The sequence below is a fragment of the Hakea prostrata genome, chromosome 3, assembly GCF_041222555.1.
Source record: "Hakea prostrata isolate BN-2017 chromosome 3, UWA_Hpros_2, whole genome shotgun sequence".
In the NCBI taxonomy this organism is placed as follows: Eukaryota; Viridiplantae; Streptophyta; class Magnoliopsida; order Proteales; family Proteaceae; genus Hakea; species Hakea prostrata.
The window spans coordinates 25,232,622-25,244,703 of NC_142602.1; the positions used below are offsets into that span (position 1 = coordinate 25,232,622).

At 37.8% G+C, this 12,082-nt stretch overlaps 1 protein-coding gene across 4 annotated transcripts; it reads left to right on the top strand.

The window, feature by feature from the left end:
• The first annotated feature begins 360 nt into the window (after positions 1–360).
• ATRZ-1C (RNA-binding (RRM/RBD/RNP motifs) family protein with retrovirus zinc finger-like domain-containing protein) lies at positions 361–11,328 on the top strand. Of its 4 annotated transcripts, none has more exons than XM_089150033.1 (3): positions 361–546; positions 760–882; positions 9,380–11,149. In XM_089150033.1, the coding sequence occupies exons 2-3, from the start codon at positions 772–774 to the stop codon at positions 10,109–10,111; spliced, it is 843 nt and encodes a 280-aa protein (XP_089006159.1). In that variant the 5' UTR covers positions 361–546; positions 760–771; the 3' UTR covers positions 10,112–11,149. The 4 variants fall into 4 exon arrangements, with proteins under 4 accessions (XP_089006159.1, XP_089006160.1, XP_089006161.1 ...); XM_089150034.1 differs by having other exon boundaries at positions 772–882; XM_089150035.1 differs by lacking the exon at positions 361–546 and adding an exon at positions 553–670 and having other exon boundaries at positions 772–882; positions 9,380–11,151.
• The last annotated feature ends 754 nt before the right edge of the window (positions 11,329–12,082 follow it).

The window sequence follows — 12,082 nt, forward strand, 5'->3', positions numbered from 1 at the left end:
AGTTATATTTAACCGAGAAAGTTAACGGAGGAGGGAGGTGTTTGATATATTTGTTAGGTAAGAGGGGAGGTAAGTGATATTATCCAACTAAGAGGGGGTGTAAGTGTTATTTGTCAAACTAAGAGGGGAGGTATTTACCCTTGAAATTATTTTGCAGTATAAAAAACACCCGCGTTATAAACCGGGGTTGGCAAACCAAAAAAATAAATAAATAAATAAATAAGAAACACAATTTTTTTAATAAATATAAAATATAAACATAATAAAATAAACTTTAAATTTTAAAGAATGTAAACAAAATACTTTAGGAGGTATTGGAAAATGTTTTTTTAAGGGGGTGGGGGGTATACACATAATTTTCTCTTTCTTTTAGTGCAGTTAGCAGTGTGGGTGTCAATTTAATTTGACGTACAGGCGAAAGCGAACTTGCGTTTCTTCTCCGTAGTGAATTAGGATTCTGTTATCAAGCCCATCAAATCCACACCAACCACGCAAAGGGTTGTGTAGATCGATAGTACGAGTCTGGAGCTCCGAGAATTGGGAAGGGTATGCCGTTCTCTCTCTCTGTGTAGTCTGAGTTTCCTTGGTTGTAGTTACTCTGTTTTTCTTTTCCTTTTCTCTCTTCACCCTTCTAGGGTTAGGTTCTTGGACCGTTGCTTTCTCTTTTTGGGTACTTCTTCATCTCTTTAGATTGGTATTTCTGGTGATTTAGATGGGAGTGAATGCTGAGGGTTTGATAATTTTTTGATGGTCTTCTAGGGTTTTGTGCAGATGTCTGGGAGCGAGGAATTGCGTATATTTGTCGGTGGCTTATCATGGGACACCACAGAGCGGCAGCTCGAAGATGCATTCAGTCCCTTTGGGAAAATTGTTGAATCTCAGGTAAGGATTTCATGTTTCGCTTGTATGCTTCTCTGTAACTTCACGTTATGGTCCATAAATATTGGATTTTTACAGTGTGAATTGCACGTACAACTTATCTTTTCCTACCTCTGAATTATTGGGAGATGGGTAATTTGTTCACTGTAATCTGGATTAGAGGGAGAAAAGGTTCTGATGTTGAACTAATGGCCTTGTTTTAATCTTATTTGGTGCTCAGGTCATTGTACAATTATTTACTAAACAATTTTTAGAGAAATTTAGAGAACCTATCTTAAACCTAATTATTTCTGATAAAAAAGTTGTTATTTGAAAAAAATAATAATAATAATAGTAATATAGGAAAGGTATTGTAAATATGAAAACTGAAATACTGTTGATTATTCGCTACTTATCATTTGTTAATAATAATCATCTCAACGTAATACTGCATATTGTATTTTGTTTACTTCATCTAACCTTTTAACTTTTTCAGTTGTCATGGGTTTGCCTTGGGTTGTTATAGTATATTCTTTTCCATTTTCCTTTCACATCCATCATATTAATTTCCTTCTTGTTTTTGTTTGTCTTTTTGGAAATCTGGTTATCTTCTCTTGAGATGCCTTAGATGGGTTGTGTGAGAAATATTTGGTCAGTTGGATCGCTCTCGAGTTGAGAAGCTCGATCATTTGTGTGATGCAAATTATGCAGATTTTTCTTAAATGAGATTCACCTGGTGGGAATTTTCAACTTCAACAGATAATAGCTCGTCATGTTTACCATTGGGTTCACTGGATGCAGCAACGGCTAGATGCTTGTTTCTGAAATGGTTGAAGTTTGTCCGAAGATTTCTTAGTTATGAAATGAGCCGTGAGTTTCAATGCATATAAGGGACCCAATCATATGTATTTGAATCTAATTCAATTCTTTTGATAAGAGTTGATCAACTTGCCATAACAATATAACCGATGTTGAAAAGATGCATATGGTAATATAAGTTACTGGTTTATCACATGAAAGATCCTCTGGGCCCAACAATGAGGGAATTGCAGAGTATAAATTGAAGCAACCATGTGAAACATATATGTTGTTTGTCTATATCCCACTGACAATACAGCTACAAGATGACTCCTTTGAGATGAACAAAATCTTCAGATGGAAATGATATGCTAGTTCTTTGACACTGTTTGTATAATGTGATCCATTGCCATGGTTCTCTTTGGGTCTGTATTAGTGCTTGAAAATTGCATGTGATTCTTCATCATTTAGGAGTCTTCTTGAAGAAATCTGCTTAACAATGACAAGTTGATTTCACCTAGAGCAAAGCATATGTGTGATGCCTGACGTGTGACAGTTGATAGACCTGTTAGCTGAGCTTACCTGGAACTTCATTTTGAGAATTTGCTTGCTGTGAGAAATGTCACCTGTGGCAGTTAAGTTCCCAACATTATTCAGATACTGAATATAAAAAGGGTGCAAGTCTGATTGAGGAAAGAGGGTTATTCTCTTTTTCTTTTTTAAGATAAGATTGTTGACGGAAACCAAATCTTTTCTGCTGTTTCTTTCTTTTGTTGGAGGATTACTTCATGGCGTGCTACAGTTTCTGCTTAACTGAAGCTGATATTGCTCTACGTCACCACTGAATATGATTGGGAACGAGTGGTTATTTCTGCCAGGGGTAGCATGGTTACAATTATGTCCATCTCAGTCTTACCTATCTGGAAACTCTGCTTTGATAATTCCACATCTCTTTACCCAGCATGCTTATTGCTGGTGAAGCATATCTTATGTTGCTTCTAGCTATCTGCCTATTTTCTGACCGAACAACTTCAGTTATGGTCCTGAGTTTTGTTCCTAGTTTTTGTTGTCAACAGATGGGAAAGTTTGACAAAAGACCTTTTATGAATTGGTTTTAGGTAAGAAGTTTTATTTAAGATGATACAAGTATTCATGTGGTTAAAGAGGAGATAACTGCAAATTTAGTCTTGACTTCCATAAATTGTCCTCAAAGCTGGTGCATTTGTTGGAATAGTGATTAAAAGATTGTAGTGACTCCTCCTGCCATTGAAAGAATCCCATAAATTTTCCGTCCTCATGTATGGGTGATCCACATGATGACACCATTGGTTGAAACGCTTGCAAGTAAGTCTGCTTTGAGGCACAGTATGGTGCTGTTTTCTGCATTTATATCATTGATTCCAGAGATTAGAAATCTGATTTCAGGAATGCTTGCCAGTCAGGCTTATTGGTTGGGGGAAGTATTTTGGTTGTTTACCTGCATAAATGTCTAGTTGATCACTCCTTTCGTGGCTGATTCAAAGTCCCATCATTCTGGTCCATATGATCATGTTGTGTGGAATAATTGGATTTTGTGGGAACTTCTGTTCAAGTGTTACTGCATTGCTACTGTAGTGACAGAGGGTGGAAGGTTGCAACAGAAACGTACCGATGAAAGTAGTTCCGGTTTTGGTTTGTAGATCAGATTGAGTAGCACTTTGAGATAATGTTGGAGAGGTGAAATTTGATTGTTTGGTGCCATCCTTTGTTTTTATTATATTGAAGTTCATAGAGACAAATAAATTGGAGAGGAGAGATCTAAAGTTTCATGTATTATGTTGGATGGCAGACATCCCCAGTTGTGCAGATCACTACATTTGAGTAAGAACTCTTTCTAAATATCAAACAAGTTCCAATGCATTTTGTTGTTTTACAAGTTATCCTAATATGCATTCTGCCAATAACTATTAGGTGCAAACTTTTAATGCAAGTAGGGTTGGTTAATTTTTAGTTTGTCTACAGACTGAGAATTGGGTCCATCGAACCTTCTACAAATTTCTGTCCTCATCCATTGTGAAAGTTATTTCTGCAGATCTATTTATTTTGGCAGCCTTAATATATTTTCTATTGTGTTAGTCAGTTCTTTCTTCTGGCAACTGGGTATGCCCGTTTCACCCCAAAAAAGAAAAAAAGGGTATGCCTGTTTCTTGAAGGGTGAATCAACTGATTATATATTCGAAGTGTTTCTTTTTTTCTTTTCCTTGCAATAGAACTTGGTTTTGTAGCCATTGATTTTCTGTTTGGATTTTTAATACTTTGATTACCCTCTGATGGCCAGTATATTCAGATAGGCTCTGATGACCACCATTGACATGGTTGTGGTAATATTATGACGCAGTTACGAGGCTGGATTGGTCTGACCTAGTTGAATTGTTGGTGTTTGGTCTTATAAGGATAATAAGTGATGTATTTTTTATTTTCTGTTATCTTTGTCGTTGGATAATTATTTATACTCAATTATTGTTTACACGTAGAGTTTGAGTTAAACATAGCTTTAGTTTCAGGCAGGGTAAGAAATCTCAGTCTTGAGGCTGATTTCGGTCAGCTAGAAAACCGAGATCTCAGCTGAGGTATGGTAGAAAGTCAGGGCCAACTCAAGTGAACTCGAAGGCCCATCTCAGGGATTTAAGGGTCAGTTTGGGCTGAACTTGGTATCTAGCCCATTTTTGGCCTTCCGATTTGTGAGAAAACTAGCCTATGTATGAGTTCCAACTTGACCAAAAGTTTGAACATGAGATGCTAAACAGAAATTAGATTTGTGAGAAAACAAGCCTATGTATAACAGAAAATAACAATTTGTTCCCATGAAAGTGTAGATTAGACAAAGATAAATATTTTTAATCCACACCCAAAGACCTGCTCTAGAACATAGTATTTGGAAAAAACCAAATATGGGTAAAAATACACCTTGCTTGAAGAAACCTTCAAATACCCTTGATTGATGTTTTGTTGTTGTAGATGAGCTAAGGACCCCTTAATCTTGCTCGAGTTTGGGTAAAAAGTAATTGAGTTGGACCAAGATCTCGACTCTACCAAGATCTCAGTCGAGTTTTGGTATTTAGTGGGTCTTGCTCTAATCTTGACTCTACATCTTGGAAAACCAAGATCTCACGAGATCTTGTACTATGGTTTCATGATTGAATTAGAATCAGAGTCCATATCTGCACATATGTAACCCTCAAGAAGATTTAGTTTTGAATGGAAATTTCTGAGTATTGTGAAGCTGTTATCTGGTTGTTGCTTGTGAGTTGTGACTTGGTTAAGCTTCAAGGCTGCTTGACTGGCTCTCCTTTTCCCCCTCTTGGCTGGCTTTAAGTCTTAGTTTGCTTTCATGTAAGAAATATCCAACCATTCCCTCTTTACTTGTCTATTCCACCTTTTCCCTTTGTTATACCTTTCCTGTTTATATGCATGGTGGAACCCCTGTTCATTGGTTGACTTACTGCTGCTTTAGTCTTTCAAATCTCTTACCACTGGCTGGTTTAGATTAAGTTTGGTGGTTGGCTTTCTGGCTTCGTTAAAATCTACTACTCGTTCAAGTCTAGTTGATGTAGTAGTGCTTGGTTGGGTAAATATGACCAATTTTGGAGACCTAAACCTAGATGGAACCAGTCCAACCTAGGTTTCTGGTCCCATATGGAAGATGGCTGTTTATTTATTTATTATTTATTTTGGAACTCCATTTAGTTTTAGGGCTGGTTGACAACTTGTTTTCAGTCATAGAATCCAATTTAGTGTCTTGTTGCTTTCCTTTTCATATTTGCATATGGCCAACAAAACCTTCTCTCCCCCCCCCCCCCTGTAGGACATATATCCGACATTGCAGAACAAAATGGGATATACAAGATTTGGGTTTTGCTCTGAGTGTGTGTGTTGGTGATTTCCTTCTTTCCCACTTCTCAAATTTCTTCCTTCCCCTATTTGGAACTCCAGCACTAGTTCTTCTGTATGGGGAGATCTTGGTTTTCTGCCCTATTGTTGCTGTACTCTGTGGAGAATCTTACCTTCCTAGAAATCATGTATTTTATGGGTTTTGATGAATTACTAAGGTTGTGGTTCCACTCCTGAAGGTTAGCATTGTTCAAGTTGCTTTTAAATTACAGATCAATTGTGGTATGGATTTGCACTGGATCCATTTTGAACATTAGGTTGAAGAAGAGCTACCTTTATTTATTATTTTTAGGACATTTTTTTTTTCTTCAATAAGCCTCCGTATTGTTGTTTTAAAGTACTGGAGTAGCTGCTTTCTTTTAGTGCGGTTCTGCTTAATTCCTACCTTCTTTGAAGTTATAGATTCATTCTACCCTCTTCACTTTGAATAAAATTCTGCCCCAGGTCCCCTCCCCCGGGGGGGCCGGCCCAAAAGACTTTTAGAGTTTTAGGCTCCTTCGAATATTATGAGTGCGACTGCTTCTTCATACTTCGAATTTATTTCACTTTGTGGGGGTCCAAGTGACATCATTTTGGCAGATAATTTACTTTTCTTACTGTGGGGGTTCCCTTTTTTTTTTTTTTTGGGGGGGGGGGGGGGATTTCTTGTTTATCTTGTATTATATTTCTCTAACTTAGCATGCAGCTTGCTGACTTCCGTTGAGGTGCCCAGCTATTGCCAGAGTGCATATGAGAGTAAAGTTATTTCTGTATCATGAGTTTTACAGGTCACTTTTGCATTAATATTAGAGGAGTTGTCGAACATCAGTGTTCCCTATTGTTTGCATATTTTCAATAGATCTATGTTGGGGCCCTAGGATTTTGCCATGTGGAGGAGAGAGAAGGTTATTATTAGTTGAGGGTTAATAAATAGGGGAAAATTGAGTGGAGAAGGTATCGAATGTATATGTGAGTGGTCTTTGGGCAGCCTGTGGCTGAGGAGCAGCATTGGATGCTGTGGGGGTGACTGGCACCATTAAAGCGAGATTATATTGTTAGTTTCTTGGTTTTGATATTAATTTAAGTATTTGATTTGCGGGGTCTTATCAATCTACTTCAACTTAGCCTTGTCCCAACTAAATTGGGACGGTTACACGGATCCTTGCCCTCCAGTCGGCTGCATTCGAGGTCATAATTGATACAACCTAGGCCATGCATGTGCGTTTTCTCCAATTGTTCAGAAGTTATTCTGCCGCTAGGTTTCTAGTTCATTCAATCAGGATTAAATGATTCCTTCTTTCTAGAGCATTCAAATGTCTTTGTTGAGCATGACCATGTCATATCAAATGACTTCCTTGTAGCTTTATCATATATCAGAGATACTCCCGGACCAGTTCTATATGATTGTCCATACTTTATTGTTTCTAGTTTTGCCACTCATCCATCCAACACCCTTACTTCTGCTACACAGTTTATTTGTATGATGCTTCTTGACTGCCTAACATGCTGCGCTGTACATCATGGTGTTAGCCGGTCATGTGACTGTTATATCAAATTTTCTTTTCAAGTATTAAAGGAACACATCGGTTGCATAAAACTTTGGACAAACCTCTTCACTTCATCCATTCTATCTTAGATTTTTTGTGAAACATCATCCTCTTTATCACTTTCTTTATTTATTTATATTTGCATAGTTGCAATTTTACTGGACAATCCTTTGGTATTGGATACTGTTATTTTGGATTTTGGTTCATGTGATTTGGTAAAATATCCTTGAGTGTGATTTACCAAATCGTTTCTTACAACTTTTCCATGCGTTGAATAGCTATATATAGTCATCCAAAATGCATATGGATATGATCTTTCATGTGGCTGGTCCAGTTTGATGACCATCAAACTAAAAAGTTTCATGGCATCATTTTACTATTTATTTTATTATATAGGCAAATGCGATGAAATCCTCGACGGCTCCTCCTGTCTGGGATGGTCTTTTTGGTGGTGAGTGGGTGAGTGTCTCTGTTCGGTTAATGCTCCCAATAACTTTGGTTGGTTGTGGCAATGTTTGGGACTTGTTTGAGTTGAGGAATTGATTTTCAACCACATTTGAGGCGTCAGTTTGACTCAAAAATTGACCTCAAATTTGCCAAAGGTGTACTCCTACTTGGCAGCTGGCACAAGTTAACATACATTTTCGATATCTCATGTTTTTTATTAGGGAATATTTTCTATCTCTCCCCTATTCTTATTCTCTATTTACTCTTACTCCCCTCTTAAAAGTTTCATCTCTGATTCCCCCAAATGTGTGATCTATTATCTATCGACAAAAAAAAAAAAATTATTCTCTCTGCTTCTCCCCGAACATTTCAAAAGGGCTAAACTAGCCTTGATATTTTCCCCTTTAATGAATATGTTGATTTTCTTTTTTACTTCCCTTCATCTTTTTTCCTGTTCTTTCTCTTTTATAGGAATTCATTATATATGATTAGATGGATTATTTTTCTTTCTTCCTGTTTTATAGAAATCTTTTATTTTGTTCTTTTGCCCTTTTTAGGATTTTATTAAATGTGATTAAATGTATTTTTGTTTAATTGTTTCTTCTTCCATCTTTTATTGGAATCCGTTAAACATGTGAGATTTTTTTTTTCAATTTCTTCCTCTTTTATAAGAATCCATCAAGGAAAACATTAAAAAGGATCTAGAAACAAAAAAAATTACTATAAAAGAGGGGAAAGGGGAAAAAGAACACCTAATCACATATAATGGATTCCTATAAAAGAGGGAGAAATGGAACAAGAAAATAAACGATAGATTAAAAAGATCTCTTTAATCGATTAGAGGGGCAAAAGTGTAGGCTAACTTGGCCATTTTGAAATATTAAGGGAGAAGGTGAAGTATTTTTGGGGGATTTAGATGTGAAACTTTTAAGAGGGGAGTAAAAGTAAATAGAGAGTAAATATAAGGGAGACAGAAAATTTCCCTTTTTATGATTGTTTTGAGTGCCTCAAATGCTCATGGTTGTGACTTTCAAAATGTTATGTCCACAGGCTTTTAACTGTGTGGTGTGTCTCTTTTTGTTTTGAGACATTATTGATCTTGAAATGCTAATTTATTCTGTACGACCGCCTACTTGTTTCTGGCACCAGCTTTTCTTGTGATTGTTTTTTTTCAAAACATTGTTCCCCTGAGTTCTTCACCTTTTGGTTTTGCAATCAGATGGCATTCTATAGAAAACAATAGAGCTAAGTTTATGTTGCACTAATTCCAAAGACGGTTTGCAAATTTCTGATCATGGGTAATTGCCACCACTCGTGGTTGGATAAGAGGATGGACAGAAAAAATAGCAATTTGGGTTAATATACTACTTTAGATGCATAGAGGAAGGAAATATGGTCGATTCCTCTCTTCTAATGATATTCTCTATAGTATTGCTTTAAGAGTTAGATTTATCTAAGGTATAATTGTGGATTTATGATCCAGGCAATATTTGCCTGGGCTGTGGATTGGCTCATCCCAGTTGGCAGCAGATAAGCATCAGCCAGAGTTGGCTGATCTGAGCTTTCATCCATATTGGCATAGGTTGAGATCCTCAAGCTTTGAAGTGCAACTCAAGGGTCTCCAACGGCCAAATGCAGTAGCACATAAACCCTTGATCTAACATAAATTTTTGAGTTGGATGCATGGGAATGGAATGAGGTGATCTTGAACTGTTTATTGTAACTTCTGGTTTTGGAAAATTGTTCTTGTTGGACTGGTATTTTGCATAATATCTCTATTGTTGCTGTTTGTTAGTTTCTCAATTTGTGGTGTTTTGTAGATCATGTTGGAAAGAGATACAGGGCGTCCTCGTGGTTTTGGATTTGTGACCTTTGCAGATCATCGGGCAATGGAAGAGGCAATTAGAGAGATGCATGGAAGGGAGCTTGGTGGTCGGATCATTACAGTGAACAAAGCCCAGCCAAAGATGGCAAGTGATGATGGTGGGTATGGCTATGGTGGAGGCTACTCATCTGGTGGCAGGGGCAGCTATGGGGGTGGAGATAGGGGTGGAGGACGAGATGACTGCTTCAAGTGTGGGCGTCCTGGGCATTGGGCACGGGATTGTCCTTCAGCTGGTGGAGGTGGTGGTGGCGGTCGATTCTCTTCCCGTCCAAAGTTTGGTGGTGGTGGTGGCCGTGGAGATCGCTTTGGGGGTGATCGATTTGGTGATCGCTACATGGATGACCGTTACGATGGCGGACGCTATGGAGACAGAGCCCGCTTTGACAACAAAGACAGATATGGGGGACGTGACCGTTATGCCAGTGACAGGTACCCTTCTGGTGGAGATCGCTTTGCGGGTGATCATTATGGGGGTTCAGACCGATTCCCACAGAATGGTTATGGTAAAGACAGGAATTCTGATAGGGATGGTGGCCCAAGAGGAGGCAGTGACAGGTATGGAAGCAGTGGAGGCCCAACAAGGAATACCGGAGGAGGCTACCGGGAAAGGCCAGTTCCATATGACCGTCCAGGCCGTGGAGGGCGGCCATCTTATGAGCGCTACTGAGGTGGTGAAGCATTGCATTCATTTGAGACTATTTGGATGCCTGTATCTATGTAGGATACTAGCCTTTCGTTTTATAGATCCTTTCTCAGATGGGATGCCACGCTCCCCCGTGAATCCTTTTCCTTGTTCTTTCATGGAATTGCTATTTCTGTTTTCCATCTTTTTATGTCTTCGGGATTTCATGCAGAAGCTAGTTTCTTGGACAGGATTAGTTATAATGCACTTACAAGCTTTCAGTAGTTGGAAATAATCTGTATGTTTCTAGTGACCTCTATTCTTGATGGCAGCGGCGGATGAAGTACATTCAAAAATTTGTAGGAACTCTTCCTCCGTAAGTTTCATTCACCATTCACCAATCTTGATCATTATTTCTCTGCTTCTGTATCCTTCCCTACTGTTCCCATGGCCCTTGATCCAAGGCACAAATTGCTTCTTCGTTCAATTTGCAGTGAATGAAGGGCTGTGCTTCTCTTGTTAGACCCAAATGGACTCTTACACTTGCTTGTCACAACCTGGGCATTTGCTGTTGTCATATTGTAGTATACTCTTGCTGTTGTAATGTTTTGGTGATACCTCGTGTTGTATACTTTACTGTATGAACAGATTTTTGCCTTTCCCCAGAGGAGGAAAGGGGAAGCCAGTGGTTGAATTTTTTACTCTTTCCTTTTAAATTTTTTTTAAATAGTGATAAGTTAGTTTGTTGACCGTTGACCCAGTGACCACAAATTAAGTACACAAAAGTCGCTGTTGTGATTTCTAGGAATAAGGAGGAGTTGCACACGTGTGCCGGTTCCAAAATTCATCTCTCTGTCTTTGAAATTATCTTTTGTATTTCCTCTTCAATCATGCCGATTTTTCTATAACTTTTGTTTATTTTTCTTGGGTAGCGTGTCCCCTTCCAGTTATTATAAATCCCGGTCAAGCCAATGCCGGTATTTCCACACCACTTGTAGTAGTTCTCTTTCTGTTAGTCAAGTTGAAAAATTCAGATTAATTATATATTTCTGTTGATCAAACTCTCAACCAGCACAGGTCGTTTCTCCATCTTCCACTTGTTTTTGTTTGGGTGGTTGAGGACTTGCTTGTTTCTGAAACTACTTAAATCAATGAAAACGACTTAGTTGTGAAACAATACTTAATTTGGAGCACAAACACGTCAAGAAAAGAATATCCATTCAAGCTCAGAAATCATTAGTAAGTTCTAAAGGAGTAGATTACTACAAGGGCTCATAATCTTCCTAAAGTATGAGGCAAGCAATAGAAAGAAACCAAACCTGTGTCGCCAAGTCAAGTCAACAATTATAAATAAAAACATTTTGATAACAACTGCATACGTAGGCTTGCATGCATAATTAGTTAGTCACAGTTTCTAGATTACAAGTTGAACAATGGATTCAGATCATGACAAATCCCCACCAATTGCGTGGCAACCGGATCAACATGGAACCATTTAGTCTAGAAGTCAAGCTGTGACTTTGAATATGAAAAACTGTTGAACAAAGCTCTTTTTTCCTGGCTGCATTTGTTCTAGTTGAAGATTCTTGTAATTTTTAAATGGAATTAGAGTTTTGTGTGAGAGGGAACTCAATTGGAGGAGAATTTATTATCGTAGATTTGAATTTGAATTTGAATTCAAAGGCTTATCCTATATAAAAAAATGATTCTCTGAGCTACTCTTGATGTATGAATCGTTAATTAGTCCACATTGATTGATGTGTTCATTATTATGTTACTTGGTCAATGAATCCTCTACCTTATTATACATGGGTTAATATTTGTACACAAGAAATTCTCTCGCAGACTAGTCAAATACGTTGTATGGTAGTTTATAATTTGGTGTGAGGTTTTATGCTAGCTTCTGTAATACTTGCATGCATAGCCATGCATGAAAGCTTGCCATTTTCCTTTTTGGTTAAAGAATATTTTTGTCATACATGTATACTATGTGTTCAATTGTCCACTTAAAAGTGA